This window comes from Hypanus sabinus, chromosome 9, assembly GCF_030144855.1.
Source record: "Hypanus sabinus isolate sHypSab1 chromosome 9, sHypSab1.hap1, whole genome shotgun sequence".
In the NCBI taxonomy this organism is placed as follows: domain Eukaryota; kingdom Metazoa; phylum Chordata; class Chondrichthyes; order Myliobatiformes; family Dasyatidae; genus Hypanus; species Hypanus sabinus.
This window is the reverse complement of record NC_082714.1, coordinates 43,713,106-43,734,044: the sequence shown is the minus strand read 5'-3', so window position 1 is coordinate 43,734,044 and position 20,939 is coordinate 43,713,106. Positions and strand designations below refer to the sequence as shown.

Below are 20,939 nucleotides of genomic sequence, written 5' to 3'. Positions count from 1 at the left end.
GGATTCAAACACTCAGCACCTGACACTTTGTGTGCCTCAGAAAGAAGAGGCAGAGAAGGCAGCAGCTACAAGTGCCTTTTCTTTCAAGGTTATCACACAATTTTTGTTGTTAAAAGGCTGCAGAAATAAAAGGTGGAGGCAGTATTTGTTAATCAGAGGTTTAAAAAATATTAAGAGATGATAGATAAATGGGGTTAATTATTAATTAGCAAAGATCTTAGTGATTATTTATTGAGTTACAGCATGGAATAAGCTCTTCAATTTAACCCTAGACCCATCATGAGACGATTTACGATGACCAATTAGCCTATGAACCGGTACATCTTTAAACTGTGGGATCTTAGTGACTAGTGCACAAGCTCCTACAACTAAATAGCCTGATAATATTTGACATTATACGTTCCAGTGAACTTCCCAACCAGTGGAAGAAGCTGCCATGACATAGGATAATTTAACTTGTAATTGCACATACATAGGGGCATTAATCATATGAGATAAATAAACACATTATTGTTAAACTCTTCTCAGGCATCCTGCTGGGTACATATATCAATTTTAACATGTTTCGCTGACAAACTCTGCCAACTTCATCAGGGATAATGTCTGGGCATGTCTAGTCCGGTGGTATTCAGACCCCTGTAGTCTGTCCTTCCTGATTGGCTAGTCCTCATCCAATCAGGTTTCTACTGTCCCACCCTGTACACAATCGAATTCCAGTTCTTACTTAGAGTGAGACTCTCATCTTTGTTAAAATTCTTTTCCTCTGGTTTTATTGCAATGGCTTCGTTCACCAGGAGGACCAATAGTTCCACGACCATCTGAACAGTATACATCCAAACATTCAACATAAATCGATATGGAGAAGAATGACTGGCTCCCGTTCCTGGATATTCTAATACAACAGAAACCAGATGGTAACCACAGACATGGCATCTATCAGAAAACCCACTCACATGGACTTACACCTCAACAATAACAGCCACCATCACGCCTCCCAGTGTACAGTAGTTCTTTCTACTTTGATTAACCGTGAGAAAACTATTTCGGACCCGGGCAGTCTCCACAAGGAAATAAGATGATTATGCACAACATTCCTACAGAATGGCTACAAGGTAAAGAAAATCAATCGGACCGTCAAAAGGACTAACGGAAAAACCAGGAAACCTAACAACGAGGAGAAACCCATCACTACTGCCAGTCTTCCTATATATATCCATGGTTTTTGGGTTGATCGGCAGCATACTGATCAAATAATGGATTAATAGCATCCACAAGCCTGTCAGGAAGCTCAAAGCTCAGCTTATGCGGGTCAAAGATGACCTGGGACCCAGGATGGTTGGTGTTTGCAGGACTCCCTGTAAAGATGGAGGAGCAGATGGGACACACGTTTGAGACCCGCATCAAGGAGCACAGGAGATGAATCCATTTGGGTTACCCAGAGAAATTGGTGGCAGCAGAACATTACATTCACAATGGCTACTGGATTGACTTTGATGGCACAAAACTACTATACGGTGCCAATGGCTTTTGGGACCACCTGGTGAAGGAGGCCATTGAAATAAAACTAGAGGAAAAGAATTTTGACAAAGTTGAAGGTCTCACTCTAAGCAGGAACTGACAGTCAATTGTAAACAAGGTGGGAGAGCAGAAGCCTGATTGGATGAAGACTAACCAATCAGGAAGGATGGATGATGGGATCTGAATACCACCGGACTAGCCACACTCAGGCATCAGCCCTGATGAAGATGGCAGAGTTTGTCAACAAAACATCAGTTAAAATTGATGCATTTACCCAGCTGGACTCCTGAAAAGCGTTTATTCATCATCTACATGGGGAAAACACTAGATCCTTTTTCACATTATTTGTTAACATGCTGCAAAATCCAAACCACTGGCACAGTTTGAGGCTTGACGACATGGTTAAGATGTCAGTTGAACTCACTCAGCTATAGTTAGCAGATGTCTGGAGGTGTCAATGTGAAGCTCCATGTTGGTATTTTCAAGCTCCATGAGGTTGTGACGGATCTCCATTTGTTGCCTAAAAGCAACCATCAGTTGATCCCTTAGTCTGGCCATTTCGCCTCGCTTGTATTCCACTGAATGTTGCTGAACTTCAGCTGAAAGCACATCACAAATTGACTTCATAAGCAAAAACTATTTCCTCTTTTGCAGTTTATCAAGTTCTGCTCTTTTTATTCCATTAAAGATTTCTTCTTCAGTTGTTTCCATTTCCATTATGTTTTTAGTTGTGGGAATTATTGAGTTACATGAAAATCCCCCAGATTTAAACAATTCCAGTGATCCTGTTTAAATCATGACCTCCAGTAAAACCTCTGTGAAATTTGTACATTCTCCATGTGACCCCCATGGTGCTCTGGTTTCCTCCTGTTGGCTGGTAGGCTCATTGGAAATGGGTGGGACAGAGTTGCACCTACCAGAATTTCATTAAATAACAGAGTACCATCAATCTCAGGTTTCAATCGTCATAGAGCACTGCAGCACAAAAACAGGCCTTTCAGCCCATCTGGTGCTGAGCAGCAGTCAATTCTCAGCCAATGAATGATTTCTGAAGTGAAAATGAGTCCCATGAAGGAAAATGTTCCACTTTAATGTCAGGCCATATGGTCTGAATCTAGACAGGTGAACAAGGCATTATAATTTGGAATGCCCAGCCTGGAAACTGTAGAACCAGATGCAATTTTAACTTCCAAAAGGAAATTTCCAAAAGTTCACCAGATTGATTCCTGGGATGGCAGGACGAAGGAAGACTGGATCGACTAGGCTTACACTCACTGGAATTTAGAAGATTGAGGGGGGATCTTATTGAAACGTATAAAATTCTAAAAGGATTGGACAGGCTATATGCAGGAAGATTGTTTCCGATGTTGGGGGAGTCCAGAATGAGGGGTCACAGTTTAAGGATAAAGGGGAAGCCTTTTAGGACCGAGATGAGGAAAAACTTCTTCACACAGAGAGTGGTGAATCTGTGGAATTCTCTGCCACAAGAAACAGTTGAGGCCGGTTCATTGGCTATATTTAAGAGGAAGTTAGATATGGCCCTTGTGGCTAAAGGGATCGGGGGTACGGAGAGAAAGCAGGTACAGGGTTCTGAGTTGGATGATCAGCCATGAACATACTGAATGGTGGTGCAGGCTCGAAGGGCCGAATGGCGTATTCCTGCACCTATTTTCTATGTTTCTATGTTTCTATTTGGAAAATCCATAATCAGTAGGCCATTGCTGGGACATGGAGGAAGAGTACGAGAGTGTGAGCATGTCAGAGTGAATGATTGCCAGGTGGACACTGGTATCAACCAAATATCCTCAGGCAGAATAACCTGAGTCACTGCTCATGAGCAAACTTGCATTACTGTTTCTCTCAGCAGCAAGGAGAACAGCTTTCCAGATTTTACATCTAAGGGATTTCTGAACAGAATAAAATGAGGCTTCTCAGTATTGAGAAACAAAGCAATTTTCCACAAACGTGACCTGAGTGTATAGTGAGCAGTCTCTGGTGTCCTATAAGGTTCAGATGTTATTCAGAATATTCCATCCCTACAGTTCATCACAGAAAACTACCGGTAGCTTCTGCACAGACCCCCATTGAGTTAGATTGCCAGTTTAGGGTTGGCTTGTTAAGAGTTGCATCCTTTTCTAATCTGTTCTCACAACTGAGAGTAGGGCTGAACGACTTGGACTTATTCCATGCCCAGAGGAGCAGAAAGTGGCCATTTGGCCCATGGAGTCTGCTCCGCCATTTCATCACGGCTGATCCAATTTTCCTTTCATCTCCAGTCTTCTACCTTCTTCTGATCTCTCCTCATGCCCTGAGCAATTGAGAATCTACCAACCTCTGCCTTAAATATACATAAAGGCATGGCTTCCACAGCTCCCAGTGGCAAAGAATTCCTCAGATTCACCACTCTCTGGCTAAAGAAATTCCTCCTCACCTCCATTCCAAAAGATGCCCATCCATTCTGAGGCTGTGTCCTCTGGTCTTAGACTCTACCACCACATGAAACATCCTCCCCACATCCACTATATCAAGGCCTTTCACCATTCAAAAGGTTTTGAAGAGCTGACCCGTCATTCTTCTGAATTCTAGAGTATACAGCTCCAGAGGCATCAGACGCTCTTCACGTGACAAGCCATTCAATCCTGAAATAATTTTCATGAACCACCTTTGAATCCTCTCCAGTTTTAACACATCTTTTCAAAGACAAGGGGCCCAAACCTGCCAACAATACTCCAAGTGAGGCCTCACCAGTACCTTATAAAGTCTCAACATTAAATCCTTACTTTCACATTCTAGTCTTCTTGAAATTAATGCTAAAATCGCATTTGTTTTCCTCACCACAGACTCAACCTGCAAATTAACCTTTAGGGAATCCTGCACAAGGACTCCCAAGTCCCTTTGCCCCTCAGTTTATTGTTTTTTCTCTCCATTTAGAAAATAGTCAACCCTTTCATTTCTTCTACCAAAGTGCATGACCATACACTTCACAACACTGTATTTCACCTGCCATTTCTTTACCCATTCTCCTAATCCTTCTGTAGCCTCTCTACTTCCCTCTCCTCCACCTAATTTCATATTGGCTGATAACTGCTACAAAGCCATCAATTCCATCATCCAAATCATTGACATATAATGTAAAAATAGTTGGTCCTAACACAGACCACTGTGGACCACTTCTAGTCACTGGCAGCCAGCCAGAAAAGGCTCCCTTTATTCCCACTCTGCCTCCTGCCAATCAGCCACTGCTTTATCCATGTTAGAATCTTTCCTGCAATTACATAGACTAATAGCTTGTTAAGCTGCCTCGTGTCTGACTCCTTGTCAAAGGCCTTCTGAAAATCCAAGTATACAACATCAACCAATTCTCTTTTGTCTATCCTTCTTGTTATTTCTTCAAAGAATTCCAACAGATCTGTCAGACAAGATTTTCCCTTGAGGAAACTATGCTGACTAAGGTCAATTTTATCATGTGCCTCCAAGTACCCTGAGACCTCATCCTTAATTATCAATTCCAACATCATCCCTACCACTGTTAGACTAACTAGCCATAGTTTCCTTTCTTCTGCATCTCTCCCTTCTTGAAGAGTGGAATGACAGTTGCAATTTTCCAGTCCCCCAGAACCATTCCAGAAATTAGCGATTCTTGAAAGACCATTACTAATACCTCCACGATCTCTTCAGCCACCTCTTTCAGACTCTAGGATGTATACTGCAGGTGCAGGTGACTCATCTACCTTCAGACCTTTCAGTTTTCCAAGAGCTTCCACCATACTGCTGGTGTTTTCCACAGTAAAGACTGACGCAAACTACTTATTCAGTTCATCTGCCATTTTGTTGTTCCACCAATGCTAGCTCTTCAGCACTGTTTTCCTGCAGTCCAACATCCACTCTCCCATCTCTTTTACACATTATGTATCTGAAGAAGCTTTTGGTATCCTCTTTAGTATTATTGGCTAGCTTACTTATGTATTCCATCTTTACCTCCTTAATGACTTCTTAGTTGCCTTCTGTTTGTTTTTAATAACCTTCCAAATCTTCTAACTTCCCACTATTTTTTGCTCTATTATATACCCTCTCTTTGGCTTTTATGTTGGCTTTGACTTATCTTGTTAGCGACAGTTATGTCATCTTTCTTTAGAATACATCTTTCTCTTTAGGATGCATATGTCCTGTGCCTTCTGAATTGTTTCCAGAAATTCCAGCCATTGCTGCTCTGCCATCATCCCTGCCAGTGTTCTTTCCCTATCAATTCTGGCCACAGCATGTAATAGACCGAGCTGAGTGGTCCAACAACCAATGGATCAGATTTAAGCTCTGTAGTCCTGCCACATTCAGCCATGAATGGTGGTGGGCAATCAAACTACTCAGTTGAGGAGGAGGCTCCAAAATATCCCCATCCTCAATTACAGAGGAGCTCAGCACACTGAATAAAAGGTAAGGCTGAGACATTTGCAACAATCTTCAGTCAGAAGTGCGAAGTAGATGACCCAGCTCTGCCTCCTTCAGAAGTTCCCAGCATCCTAGATGTCAGTATACAACAAATATGATTCACTCCACGTGATATCAAGAAATGGCCAAAAGTACTGGATACTGCGAAGACCAAGGGCCGAGACAAAATCCGGGCAAGAGCCCTGAAGACTTGTGCTCCAGAACTTGCTGTGCTACTACCCAAGCTGTTCCAGTACAGCTACAACATCTGGAATGCCCAGGTATGTCCTGTACACAAGAAACAGGACATCCAACCCAGCCATTTACCTCCCTATCAGCCTACTCTCAATCATCAGCAAAGTAAAGGAATGGGTCATCAACACTACTATCATGCAACACCTACTCGGCAATAACCTGCTTATGGATGCCCAGTTTGGATTCCGTCAAGGCCACTCAGCTCCTGACCTAATTACCTCCTTGGTCCAAATATGGTCCAAAGAGCTAAATGCCAGAGGTGAGGTGAGAGTGATAGCCCTCGACATCAAGGCAGTATTTGACTGAGTATGGGATTCAGGTGCCCTAACTAAAATGGAGTCAATGGGAATTAGGGGGAAACCCTCCACTGGTTGGAATCATACCTGGCACAAAGGAAGATGGTTGTGGTGGTTGGAGGTCAATCATCTCATTCTCAGGACATCACTGCAGGAGTTCCTCAGGGAAGTGTCCTAGGACCAACTAGCTTCAGCTGCTTCACCAATGACCTTCCTTCTGTCATAAGGTCAGAAGTGGGGATGTTCGCAGATGACTGCACAATGTTCTGCACCATTCGTGACTCCTCAGATAGTGAAGCAGTTCATGCCCAAATGCAGCAGGCCCTGGACAATATCCAGGCTTGGGCTGACAAGTGGCCACAAAAGTGTCAAGCAATGACCGACTCCAACGAGAGAGGCTCTAACCATCGTCCCTTGACATTCAGAAACATCACTGTCACTGAATCCTCTACTATCAACATCCTGGGGGTTACCATCGACGGGAAACTGAACTGGTCTAGCCATATAAACACCATGGCTACCAGAGCAGGTTAAAGGCTAGGAATCCTGCAGCCTGTAATTCACCTCCTGACTCCCCAAGCCTGTCCACCATCTACACGGCTCAGGTCAGGAGTGTAATGGAATACTCGCCACTCGCCTGGATGAGTGCAGCTCCATCAACTCCCATATGGGTCTTTCTATCTTTGCGGTTCCTTAGCTCTATCCACAATGATTCAACTCCTTCAGACCCTATGTCACCTCTTTCTTATGATTTGATTTAATTTTGTTTACCAACAGATCAACCCACCACTTCTGCCTTCCCGCCTATCCTTTCAAGACAATGTGTATCCTTGGACATTAAGTTCCCAGCTGTAATCTTTCAGCCATGATTCAGTGATGCTTACAACATCATACCTGCCAATCTGCAACTGTGCTGCAAGTTGATCTACCTTATTATGTATACTGCATGCAGTCAGATACAAAACCTGCAGTCCTGTATTCACCTTTTCTGATTTTGTCACACCATGCTCAACCTTTTAATTCCTAACTTTGCCTGAGATTTTACCTACATCTGCCTCCAGAACTAACTGTTCTGGCACTCTGGTTCCCATCCCCCTGCAACTCTAGTTTAAACTCCACCGTCCAGCATTGACAAACCTTCCTGCTAGGATATTACTCCTCCTTCAAGTTTAGGTGCAAACTGTCCCTTCTGTACAGCTCCCACCTTCCCTAGAAGGGAGTCCAATGATCCAAAAGTCTTATGCCCTCCTTCCTACACCAACTGCTTAGCCACGTATTAAACTGCATAATCTTCCTAGTTCTGGCCCCACTGGCATGTAGCATGGGTAGCAATCCTGAGATCAGAACCCTGCCCTTTAACATAGCATTTAACTCCCTGAACTCCTGTGCAGAAATTCGTCACTCGTCCTACCCGTCATTGGTACCTAAATGAACCACGAATTCTGGCTGTTCACACTCCCACTTAAGAATACTGAATTCTTTAATATGGTACCAAAGGATTTAAACCCACGGTCTGGGAGATAACACTTTGGAAGGGCATCATAAAACAGCAGGACTGAGCGCCCTTTTCAAATGGAAAGAAGCAGAAGTAAATGTACCCTGTGATTGTTATTAAAAATAAACTTTTTATAAACTTATTAATACAAGCTGCATGTTAACATTCTTAAATTATGTGTGGCCGCTGAACATTGGCAAACACCTGGCTTGGGAAGTTAAGCAGGATGAATTTGTCAAAACCTAATCTGTACCTGTACAGCCTAGAACGTTCAGCCTATCACTGACATAAGATGGGAATTGATTGGCTCTTTACTGAAAGTGACTGTAATGCTCTCACCTCAGATGTCAAGCATCGTTAGGACGTAGTGATTGTGACTGACCAGTGTGATTGGTCTGATATTTGAACTAAAGATGCCACACAACTGTAGCGCACTGCGAATAACTATTCAGCCAAACTGGCTCATAATAGAATTCAGCCCATTGTACCTATGCTGGATAATTGAAAGAACAATCCAAATGGGCCAATCTCTCCTGATCTCTCTCCCTCTCTGTATCACTGCATCTTAGTCACTGGATGATTCAATTCAAGTAACCAATAAGGCAAAGCTACTTGAAGACCTGGTTATATCACATTTGGATTAATTTGAAATCCACAAAATAGGAAGAGTATCTTGGACTTGGAAGGAGCTTATTACAGCATTACCAGAAAATAACTAGCGCTCCAACAGTTACATTAAAAGAAGAAATTACAAAATTTATTGAGGCATCCCGTGGAATACAAAGGACTATTTGTTCAAGTTCCATGATTTTTCAAAGGAATTGACAGTTCTGAGGGAGAGAAACATTTGTCTGCTAGTAAGGGAATCTAGGGCAAGGAGAAGCAGCTTCAAGATCAGAAGCAGGTCATGCTGGGAAAAGGGAATCCTGTGGAGTGTTCTCACGAAAACAAGCAGTGAACATTGGCTCAAAAGGAACGTTAACTCTGAGACTGATGCTTCTTGCTTATCCAATGAAATTCTGGGAGATGAAACCCTCCACCGCTCGCCAACACAAGGAACAAGATACAGCGGGCAATTAAACTATCAGCCAACATATGGGAGGAAACCAGATCAGCCTGGAAAAAGCCATGGGTTACAGGGAGAAAGTGCAAACACCGCACAGACAGTACTGGAGGTCTGGGTCGAACCAGAGTCAACTAGAGCTGTGCAAGGCAGCACCTCAAACGGCTATGCCACCAAAGGAATGGCAGAAAAAGCATAAAGGGACCCGTTCTCATGCTCAGGTGGACATATGCCTGACAGAACTGGTGCCTTAATACCCCCACCTGGACAAACAGAGGGGCATAGCAGTCCTCTGTACAGGATTACAAGTTACAGAATTTTAGCCAGTTAGACTCCTGTTATACTCACTGTGCATTTGAAGGTCACACAGACTGAACAACAGGTAAATGATGCAAGACCAGCCAAGCCGAAATCACAGTAACACATATTCCTCCCTAACTCATTTGGAGAGACTTTAGACGTGATTGATTTTTGTGCCCCTCAGCCAATCAGCTGTCCACAAACAATGCTGCACGTTACGAAGTTTTTCAAACATATCAGCAGCGAGTCATGAACAGCATTTAAATTGCGTCATGCTGATGACGCAATTTTGATGAAAGTACAGAATAAAACATGAATGCTTCATGAAAGTACAGAATAAAACAGTTATAGCAGATGACAAAAATATTTTATTAATAAAATATACAAAAATTCTCCTGTGAATTTTTAAGATCCAGCTTGACTTGGAAGGAACAGCTCACAAGTCAGTGAACTACATAAATATTAAAGCATTTCTCTATAAGAAATGTGAGACAATCAATCATAAATGTGGTGGGTATTTATTTTATTATTAAATTATTAAACAAGGAAAATGCGACATGCACCAGATGGGTGAGTATCAATTGTCTGCATTTGTATGGCACTGTTCATGGGCGAGTCAAAGGATATGGTGTTTTATAAAGGCAGAGCTTTATATTGGGTAATTATTCTGCTGTTCAGTGTCCCTTAACAAGATTGAATTGCTGTAAATGGGGTCAAGTAGGAGATATTGTTTCACTGCCGAATGGCAGGTGGTTAGAAATTCCTGGCATCACACCAAGGCCAGAAAAATACATGGATTTTTTTCCTTGTCTTGTGTCAGATTATTTTACACCTGGCACAAAATGGAACATTCAAGAAGCTTCAGAGGTTTGGATTGCGGAGGAGCTGTTTGGGCCCCGAAGGTAAATTGTAAACTCACTAAACAGTCCGATAATCTGCTGCTCAGGACGGGTTGGGGTTGGGTAATGAGAAATGAGAGAAGGTCAGCTGAGTGTTGGAAAATGGTGATCAGGGCCTTGGATCTGGAATGGGATTGTTGAAGAGCACTTCCAGAGCTGGCCCAGGTTGGCAGCAGGCACAATCAAGAAGGTTTGAGAATAGTAGTCAAGGAGAGTCTGGACAGAGGGGAGTCCATGGTTGGGGGTAGGTCTGGAAGGACCAAGGTTCATGCCAAGGTAAGTGTTTGAAATGATTCAGGTCTGTGGTTTTTGCCAATGAATGCCAAAATGGCTGGGGTGTGGTGTGATTTAGTGATCTGGGCCTCTATAGGGGTACCAACAGCTGGGAGAATCAGGCACCCTTGGGGGAATTGGGAAAATTGAGGATCTAGGCCTTGATGAATGATGGAGGATAAGAAGATCAATGGGGGTAGCTATCGGCTCTCAAGCCAATGCTGCATTACTAAAGCATGGTTGCCTCAGGAGTACACAGTATCCACCAAGGCTCATTCCCAGAATAACATGGCCTAATTCTCCCCACCTACAGAACATGTCAGATCAGCTTGGTACTCGCCCTGGGGATGCCCATCCAATTTCCTGAGGGGGTATGTAAAATCCCTGGAAGAGTCATTATCACATTTCACTTTGGAATAAATCAGCAAAAATGGGCATTCACCCATTTTTAAATCACAAAATATGCACAAAGTTGAAGCAAGCTTTAAGTACTACTATCATAAACAACCTTTTTGGCTATTGTGTCTCCTGCGGGTCAACGATTATACACTTGTTATTCCTACTCACGCAGATCCTTGGAAAATGTGAACTCCCTAACCTACCTTGAATATCCCTGATATTGGCCTTCTCTGATCTTCTCTGCTCTGGCTCCTGCTGCTCAATCTTCAGTTTCAGTCGCTCAATCTCTTTCTTGAGATCAGCTATGATGTTGGTGTACTGAGTAATGTGGTATGAGATATTCAGCAGATTTTGTTTCACCTGAAGTGTAATAATTCCATAATTAGAAACATGAAAAATGAAGGAAACACAACCAGGAATAACCTGAGACACTGGGGGCTGATTGGCATCTTGCACTAACTGGCACCCGGAATACAATATGCCAGAACAATATGTAACCAGCTCACAGGAAAAAACATGACAATGATGCTATCTGATAAGTTATTCTGCTTATTAGTAATGAACAATTGCTATGTTACCTAACCATTCTTCTATAGATACCGTTACCATGGCTATGAACTTCCAACAGTTTCTATTTATCAAATTTCTTTTGCATCTACTAAAATACAAGGTCTGTGCAGTCAAAAATAAAATCAAAACTCACTCCAAAGGCTCAAGAACAAAACCTAGTTTGAGACTTTACTGCAGTAGTGATGAAGCGTTACTTTGTTGGAGACAGCGTATTTCGGGTAAAATACTAAATGGCTCGTTGCTCCTGTTGATGTCTCCCTGTATGTCTCCCTGACATACTCACCAATTTTTAATCCTCAGCTATCAGTAGCATGTGTAATTTTGACAGTATCATGACCTACTGTGAGATCTGCTTCCTGACACTCAGGAGCTGAGGGCACAGCCTCGGAATAGTGGGACATCCCTTTAGAACAGGGATGAAGAGGAATTTCTTTAGCCAAGGAGTGGCGAATCTGTGAAATTCAGTACTGCACAGACGGTTGTGAAGGCCATGCCATTGGGTATATTTAAGGTGGAGGTTGATAGGTTCTCAGTTATTTCGGGAGTCACAAGTTACAGGGAGAAGGCAGGAGAATGAGGTTCAGGGGGGATAATAAATGAACCATGTTGGAAAGGTGGAGTCGACTCAATAGGCAGAATGGCCTAATTCTACTCTTTTGTTTTATGGTCTTATAGTCCAATTATACCTATGTGACCAATTAACTTCCCAATCTGTATGTTTTTTGGAATGAGTGAGGAAACTGGGGCGTCTGGAGGAAACCCATGCAGTCATGGGGAGTACACAAAAACTCCTTACAGACAATGGTATAATTGAACACAAGTCGCTGGCGCTGAGATAGTGTTATGCTAACCACTATGCTGTGAGAACATTAGTCTCTGCACGCGTTCACCACTACACAGCTAATCCAGAGCTGAAAAGGTAGGATTTAGTTTTATCTTTCTTCCCTCCTACCCTGGTTTTAATATTCTTGGCACGGTCTGCATATATCAAGGTGTTCCTGGACTCCTCAAATGAGCTACTGGCGGGGCTGATGTGAGCAATCATCACAGTTCTGCTATTTCCACCCAATGAGTCCTGCAATAAAACAGAGCTAATTATTCTTTATTTCAACGCAACCCATTGATCACCAACACAAGGATCACATAAAAACTCAGAAATGAGATGCTAAGTTACAGTATTTGGTTTTGATAAACAGTTGGGCAGTTTGAACAACCGGGAAGAGCGAACGGTTGATCCACCCTTCTTCTAAATCTACACATCATAATTGGATAATCTTGACCGCAATGAAACTGATTTTCACAATTGACCCCATTTTCGATTGGTGAATTTACTTCATTCAGATAAAATGAAAGGGAGTTGCAGGGAGCCAGCAGGAGGGCCAGCACAGGTTGGGCAAAGAATGGGATTATGGGACACATCATAGGAACATATAGGCTTCTGCACTTTGGTGGGAAAACTAAAGATGCAGACTAGTTTCTAAATGGGGAGAAAATTCAATGTTAGGGGACTTGGGAGTCCTAGTTCAGGATTCCCTGAAGATTAACTTGCAGGCTGAATCGGTAGTGAAAAATGTAAAGGCAATGTTAGTGTTCGCGAGGGCTAGAATACAAAACTAAGGATGAACTGCTGAGGCTTTATATTGGCCAGGCTAGATTTGGAATATTGTTTGGAATTTGGGACCCCACATCTAAAGGAGGATGTGCTGGCCCATAGGAGGTTCACAAGAATGATGTCTCTGGGCCCGTACTCAGTAGAGTCCAGAGGATGAGTTGGGTGGGCCTCACTGAAACTGACAAGATACTGAAAGGCCTGGATAGATTAAACATGGGAAAAATGTGTTCATTAGTAGGACAGTCCAAGATCACACATCACAGTCTCAGAATAAAAGGATGTCCCTTTAAAACTAAGATGGGGAGGAATTCATTCAACCAGAGGGTGGTAAATCTGTGGAATATTTTTGCCACAGAGGGCTGTGGAGGCCAAGTCATTGAGTGTATTTAAGACAGATTGATAGGATATTGGTTTGTAAAGGGGTTAAGAGCTACAGGGAAAATGACATTTTAAAAATCAGCGTTGATTGAATGGTGGAATAGATTCGATAGGCCAAATTGCCTAAATCTACATCTATACATTAAGGTTTTCTCGTCTAAACTAAATGGGAAGGAGGTAGGACTGACATAAGTTTATGTGAATATGGATCAGGTTAAATTGCCTGAATCCGGGTCATTTCATCTAGAGAAAAGTCAGCACTAAGTTTTTAAATACTGCTTGTGATTCTAGAGTAAAAAGCTTCTTGGTACCTTTAATAGCCGGGTCAATTTGCTGTCTCTGAAGTTGACATACTGGGGACGATTCGCTCCTTTTTCACTCAATGCATTGATACAGTTTCCCAGGGCAAGTAGAGATCGATTAATGTGGGCTCCTTCTTTCATCCTTTTGCCAGTATTCTGAGTCTGTTGGAAGAAAAATTGGTGAGATGTTTCCTCATCTCTCCCGTCATTACTTACATGCAAGGCTGCTATATGGCGTTCCATCACTACCAGATAAAGAGGAGAGTTCACCCCCACATTGACCCATTTCTCTCTAATTTCTATCCCCCTTCCTCCCTAAAACTGCTTCCATTCTGAGTATCTCTCTCAGAGTCAATTCCACAAATCCAACTCAACCAGTTTTAGCAACGCTGGTTTGGTCACTTTTCATTTGAGTCAATTGAGACCCCATCGGCATTCTTATCAAAACATCTTATCCTCCTTTCCATCTTCACGTATCTCTGTTGATTCACTTCATCTTGACTTCATTGGGTTGACTGTTGGCTGGGTGTGCACAAAATTTGTTATCTCTGTGAAATTTACTTCCCTCTACAAAGTATGAGGTCTCTTTGTAACACACACAAATTGCTGGAGGAACTCTGCAGGCCAGATGCATCTATGGAACAGAGTTAACAGCCGATGTTTCAGGCCAAGGCCCTTCATCAGGACTCATGTTTATGTGGTCTCCTTGTTCTTTTTAAAAAATCATTATGTATTTTCCTTCTCGGACAATATTTCTATGCATTTCAGGAATTCCAAAAATTAAAAAAGACTGAGGAATGCCACAAGGTCATTAACTGTTGAGAAAGAAAGGACAGGGCTATTCTGGGAAATAAAGTTGGAATCCTCCTGTTTGGCAAACAGGGTTCACAACATTTTAGGCCAGTGGCTTGCTGTGCCTCATTAGTGATAATCATTTACATGATAATGTCAGCCATTTGATATGAGACTTAACCCTGAATATCCTTGTTTCCCTGAGGTCATCAATATCCTGATGCCTAAAGCACGGAGGCTTTCCTACCTCTTGGTCTCCACCAAAATCTACTCAAACCATCCATGAAAAGCAGAGATCAAAGATTAGAATGAAAAGGAGACAATTATATTCCTCCCAAAATAAATGCTGAGATCCAACTGTCAATCAAATTGCTTTTATTTCCATCTCCCCACACCGATATAACAACACAGTCCCCCAACGCAGACTGATCAAAGGGTCAAATAGACAAAGACAAACACAAGAGAGTACATATTGTGTTTGTTCTTAGTGTCTTGAAATGGCTGAAACTTTCCAAGTGATTTATACAATCACAATCCAACTTTCAGACATCAAAAACAAAGTGAGGTAACCATGGAAGTTTAGGCTGTTTCATGGTTACCTGAGATGCTCTCTCAGATCCAGCAAGGTCAATCATAAAGAGACGGCCAATTCGTATTTCCTCTGAAATGTCTTTTATTCGACTCCTCTGTTTGACAGTAACCTGCAGCACCGCATGGGAACGGGATGAGGTTTTGTTGGCCGCTGTTGGTTCCTGTGTTCGTTGTCTGTTTCCTTTTGTCAACAACCGCATGATCTGAGAATTAAGTAAATAAAAAAATCACTTGTAACTTGATCTAAATTTTTTGAAAGGCTTGGAGGTACATTTTTGTTGTCACTGCCCATGCATTAAACCAGCAGCAAGAATGAACCAGCTAACACAGAAGATTCGGGTTGATTTCAACAGTGTGCAATACATTTTGATAATTTACCGCCATGGGCAGGAAAGGTGAATTTTTATCTGTGCAGTTCAAAGGAGAAATCGCTTGACTAGCCAGGTTAATGATCAAGAATCTCAAAGGATCACAGCTAAAACAAACAGAACGAATAAGAGATGAAGCTAATAAAAGGTATTGGCTCAGTTGAATGGGATCCTGCAGATATTCATCTCTTCTCTCAAATACTTTTTCTTCTCTTTAGTAGAGATAGTCCAGAGCAGGTACAAAATGAAGAATGCCTACTCCTGCTCTCATTTCTTAGACCATGAAACCATGAGGCATAGAAGCAGACTTAGGCCATTCAGCCCATTGAATAAATAACCATCATCTCAACCCTACTCTCCTCCCTTCTCCCCATAACCTTTGACACCTTTATTAATAAAGAACCGATCAAACTCCACCTTAAGTATATCCAAAGACTTGGCCTGCACAGCCCTCGGTGGCAATAAATTCCACAGATTCACCACCCTCTGGTTAAAAAAATGTTTCATCACCTTTGTTCTAAATGGATATCCTTCAGTTAGGAGGCTGTGTCCTTTAGTCCTAGATTCACCCACCATAGGAAGCATCCTCTCCACATCCACACTATCTAGGCCTTTTAATATTGAATAGGTTTCAGTGAGATCCTCTCTCATTCTTCTAAAATCCAGCAAGTACAGGTCCAGGGCCATCAAACACTCTTATATGTCAACCTTTTCATTATTTCTGGGATCATTCTCATGAACCTCCTGTGGAAACTCTCCAATGCCAGCATACCTCTTCTTAGATAAGGGGTCCAAGACTGCTCACAACACTCCAAGCTCAGTCTGACCATGCCTTATAAAGCCTCAGCATTACGTCCTTGCTTTTGTACTCCAGTCCTCTTGAAATGAATGCTAACATTGCATTTGCTTTCCTTATCACTGACTCAACCCGCAAGTTAACCTTTAGGGAATCTTGCACAAGAATTCCCAATTCCTCTTGTACCTCTGAGTTTTGAATTTTCTCCCCATATAGAAAATAGTTCACACCTTTATTCTTTCTGCCAAAGTGCATGACCATAGAATTCCTGACGTTATATTCCATCTGCCACTTCTTTGCTCATCCCCCCAATCAAAGTCCTCATGCAGACACTCTGCTTCCTCAACACTACCTCCACCTATCTTCATATTGTCCGCAAACTTTGCCACAAAGTGATCAATCCCTTCATTCAAATCATTGACATGACTTGAAAAGAACCAATCTCAACACAAACCCCTCTGGCACATCACTAGCTACCAACAGCCAACCAGAAAAGGCCCCCTTTATTCCAACTCTGTCTCCTGCCGGTCAGCCAATCTTCTGTCCATGTTTGTACTTATCCTGCAATACCAGGAGCATTTATCTTGTTAGACAGCCTCATTTGCAACACCTTGACAATGGCCTTCTCAAAATCCAAATAAACAACATCCACTTCAAAGAATTCCAATGGATTTGTCAGCAGATTTCCCCTCTAAAAAACTGTGCTGAATTGGGCCTTTTTATCATGTGCCTCCAAGTACCCCAAGACCTCATCCTTGATAATAAACTACCTCATCTTTTCAACCACTGAAGTCAGGCTAACTGGCCTATAATTTCCTTTCTTCTGTCTCCCTTCCATCTTAAATAGTAAAGTGACATGTGCAACTTTCCAGTCCTCAGGAGCCATTCCAGAATCTAGTGATTCTTGAAAGATCATTTCTCTTCAGCTACCCCTTTCAGAAAATCCTACAAAAGGTAGTGGGTTTAGCGCAGTACATTGTGGGTAAAGCCCTCCCAACCAGTAAGCACATCTACATTAAACATTATCACAGAAAAGCAGCACCCATTGTCAAAGATCCTCACCACCCAGGCCATGTTCTTTTCTCACTGCTGCCATCAGGTAGATCCTCAGGTTCAAGAACCCCTTAATCATCAGGCTCTTGAATAAAAGAGGACAACTACATTCATTCTATTTCTGGTGTTCCACGACCAATGATCTCACTTTAAGGACGCTTTATCTTGTATTTTCATTATTTATTACTATTTATTTATATTTACATTTGCACAGTTAGTTGTTTATTGATCTTGGTTACAGTTTCTGTTTTATAGATTTGCTGAGTGTGCCCACAGGAGAAAGAATCTTAGGGTTGTATGTGGTAACATGTATGTACTCTGATAATAAATTTTACTTCAAACTGTTGAACTTTGAACCCTGGGGTGTAGACCATCCGATCCAGTTGACTTATCTAACTTCAGAGCTTTCAGCTTCCCACGCCCCTTCTCCTTAGAAATTCCAACAAAACTTACTTTTGCCCCCTGACTCTCCAATATTTCTAGCATTCTGCTAGTGTTTTCCATAGTGAAGACAATGTAAAGTACTTATTAAGTTCATCTGCTATTTCTTTGTCCGCGATTACTACTGCTTCAGTGTCATTTTCCAGCAGTCTGACATCCCCTCTTGTCCTTTGTTTACTCTTTATATATCTGAAAAAACTTTTTGTATCTTCTTTTATATTTTTGTTTACCTTGTCCTCATATTTTATCTTTTTTTTCTTTTTCTTTTTTTAGCTGCTTTCTGTTGGTTTTTAAAAGCTTTCTAATCCTCTAATTTTCCACGAATTTTTGCTGTATTATTTTCCCTCTCTTTTATCATCATGCTGTCTTTGACTTCCCTTATCAGCAAAGGTTGCCTCATCCTCCCTTCGGAGTAATTCATCTTTGGGATGTATCTTTCTTGGGCCTTCCGAAATACCCCCAGAAACAGCAGTTGTTGCTGTTCTGCCCACATCCCTGCTAGTGACCTTTCCCACCAGCTTTGGCCAGCTCCTTTCTCATGCATCTGCAATTCCCTTTACTCCACTGTAATACTATACATCTGATTTTAGATTCTCCTTCTCAAACTGCAGAGCGAATTCTATCATATTATGATCATTGTCTCCTAAGGGTTCCTTCACCTTAAGCTCCCCAATCTGAGTTATTACAATCCAGAATTGCTGTTCCCCTAGTGGGGTCAACCACATGCTGCTCTACAAACCCATCTTGTAGGCATTCTACAAATTCCCTGTCTTGGGATTCAGCACCTACCTGATCTTCCCAATCTGCCTGCATATTGAAATCCCCCATGATTATCACAACATTGCCCTTTTTACATGCATCTCCCATTGTAATCTGTAGTCCATATCCTGGCTACTGTTCAGATGCCTATATACAACTTGTATCAGAGTCATTTTACCTTTTCAGTTTCTTAATCCTACCCACAAGGATGCTACGTCTTCCAATCCCATGTCACCTCTTTTGAAATAATTTGCCTGTCCTTTTGATACAAAGTGTATCTCTGGATGTTAAACTCCCAACTAAGATCTTCTTACAGCCATGACTGAGAGATGCCCACAACATTATATCTGCTAATCTCTAACTGCGCTACAAGATTATCTACCTTATTCCATATAGTGCACTGCATGCATTCAAATATAACACCTTCAGCCTCGTATTCATCATCCTTTTCTATTTTGACCCCCGTTACACTTTAACTCCTCCCACTGACTGCAAGTTTGCCCTATCATCTGCCAGTGCTTCCTCACCATCTCACTACACGCTGCATCCAGTTATTATATGTTTATTTGTTAGCATCGTGTTTCAGTGTGAGCTCACGCCATTTGTTCCAGTGGGTCTTGAACAGCAGCTCTGCACTTCCAATTTTCTTCTCATTTGACAGGGTCAGTAATCCTACAGGCAAAAGCGAGGCTGTATTTATAAAGCTCGTTCCACAATTTCAGAATATTACAATCAATAAAGTGCTTTTCAAAGGTCATTTTTGTCTTAATGTTGTGAAATGGAGCAGCCAATTTGCCCAAAAGAGAATGAGGGTCACAACCAGATCAGCTGCCACACTAATACTGGGCAGGACAGTCTGATGAGGGACACAACCAGATCAGCTGCCACACTGGCGTTGGGCAGGACAGAACACCGTGTGCAAAATGGGCAAAGGCATGTCAAATGTAACTTAACTCAGACGAGTGTGAAGTGTTTAATTTAACTAAACCAGGACATTCACATACACAGTGAATGGCAGGGCCCGGGGGGACTTATGAAACGTAGATTTAGGGATACGAGTACATTGTTCCATGAAGGTGGCATCACGGATAGACAGGGTGGCGAGGAAGGCATATGGCATTCTCAACTGGTGTATAGCTGTTCTTATAGCTGTACAAAACTTTTGGAGTATTTTGGACAGTTGAGGTCACCGCAGATTCCAGAATAGTCCACGAACCCCTGAACACTACCACATCATTTGCCTCTCGTATCATTTATTTACTTTCGAAACTTCTGTTAAGTTTTTTGTCTTAACACTGTACTGCTGCAGCAAAACAACCACTTTCACAAAATATGTCAGCGATAACAAAGACTGATTCTGATTCTGACCACACTATTGAATGCATTGTAAGGATTTAGGGGTGCAGAAAAGGTGGCCTGGATTGAAGAGCTTGAGCTGAAGGAGAGGTTGCATAGGATGGATCCACTCCTGAGCGAAGGAGCCTGAGCAATAGCACAGTAGATTTATGTCAAATTACGAGGCATAGATAGGGTAGATAGCCAGTATGTTTCCTATGAGGGCATTGATTTAAAGTGAGAGAGAGCAGGTTTAAAGGGGATCTGAAAGGTTGATGGCATCTGGAATGAGTAGCCAGAGGTGACAGTGGAGGCAGGACCAGTAATATGATATAAGAAGCTAAAGTTCGGACAGATGAATGAACAGTGCGCGGAGGGTTATGGAATTAACACAAGCGAGTGTGATTAATACAGGTTGGCATGAGGGCTAGCAGTGATGCTATGGGCCGAAGGCACTGTATCTATGTTGAACAGCTCTGTGAATCTAATGCCTCTTGCTTCATTGGGATACATCCTACGTCCCTCTGACTGGAGCATTGGTTCAATGTCTCCTCTGAAAGACACTGGTTGCCTGTTTCCTCTCCCAGCTCAGGGCTCTAATTATCGCATTCTTGCCAGCACAGGAAAGAATGAGCTAACTCAACATAGGCAGGGAACAGTGATCTGCCCCTTGCTCTGCTGAATAGTTCAATCAAGAATGATAACATTCAAGTAATCTGTTCAAACTCCACTGCACTTTCCTTCAGTTCAGCTCCATACACTCCGTGCTAATGAGCCACTTGTTGGCTAGAAAATGCAGCTAAGCATGCCCTAAGGACTATTGTTTAGTAATGTACTGCCCGATGCTCAGATTCACCAATTTACAGTAATTCAAGGAGTTTATGCAGCACTATAATCACAGAGTGATTGCATGGATGTGCTACTGTCACACTGAATTCAAGGTAGATTTGGTGACTTTTGAAATGAAGACTTACCACAATGTGAATATAAAGAATGGTAACAGAAACTCCACGAAAGGC

At 42.2% G+C, this 20,939-nt stretch overlaps 1 protein-coding gene and 1 long non-coding RNA gene across 7 annotated transcripts in view; one reads left to right on the top strand and one right to left on the bottom strand.

The window, feature by feature from the left end:
* LOC132399332 (uncharacterized) overlaps positions 1–11,120 on the top strand; it is a 43,124-nt gene extending 32,004 nt beyond the window's left edge. Inside the window, exon 3 of the long non-coding RNA XR_009513963.1 lies at positions 10,173–11,120. This is a non-coding gene — a long non-coding RNA (uncharacterized LOC132399332). The remainder of the gene's footprint in view (positions 1–10,172) is intronic.
* The window catches only part of LOC132399328 (kinesin-like protein KIF19), a 185,478-nt gene that overhangs the window by 102,344 nt on the left and 62,195 nt on the right, over positions 1–20,939 (bottom strand). For 4 of the 6 annotated variants that reach the window (XM_059979577.1, XM_059979578.1, XM_059979576.1 and 1 more), the window contains 5 exons: positions 15,177–15,371; positions 13,795–13,947; positions 12,446–12,568; positions 11,127–11,283; positions 1,943–2,117 (listed from right to left, as the gene is read on the bottom strand). In XM_059979577.1, coding sequence (XP_059835560.1) covers positions 1,943–2,117; positions 11,127–11,283; positions 12,446–12,568; positions 13,795–13,947; positions 15,177–15,371 — 803 coding nt within the window. Of the gene's footprint in view, positions 1–1,942; positions 2,118–11,126; positions 11,284–12,445; positions 12,569–13,794; positions 13,948–15,176; positions 15,372–19,112; positions 20,714–20,939 lie in introns of those variants that run through there. The other 2 variants (XM_059979580.1, XM_059979579.1) reach the window with 2 other exon arrangements.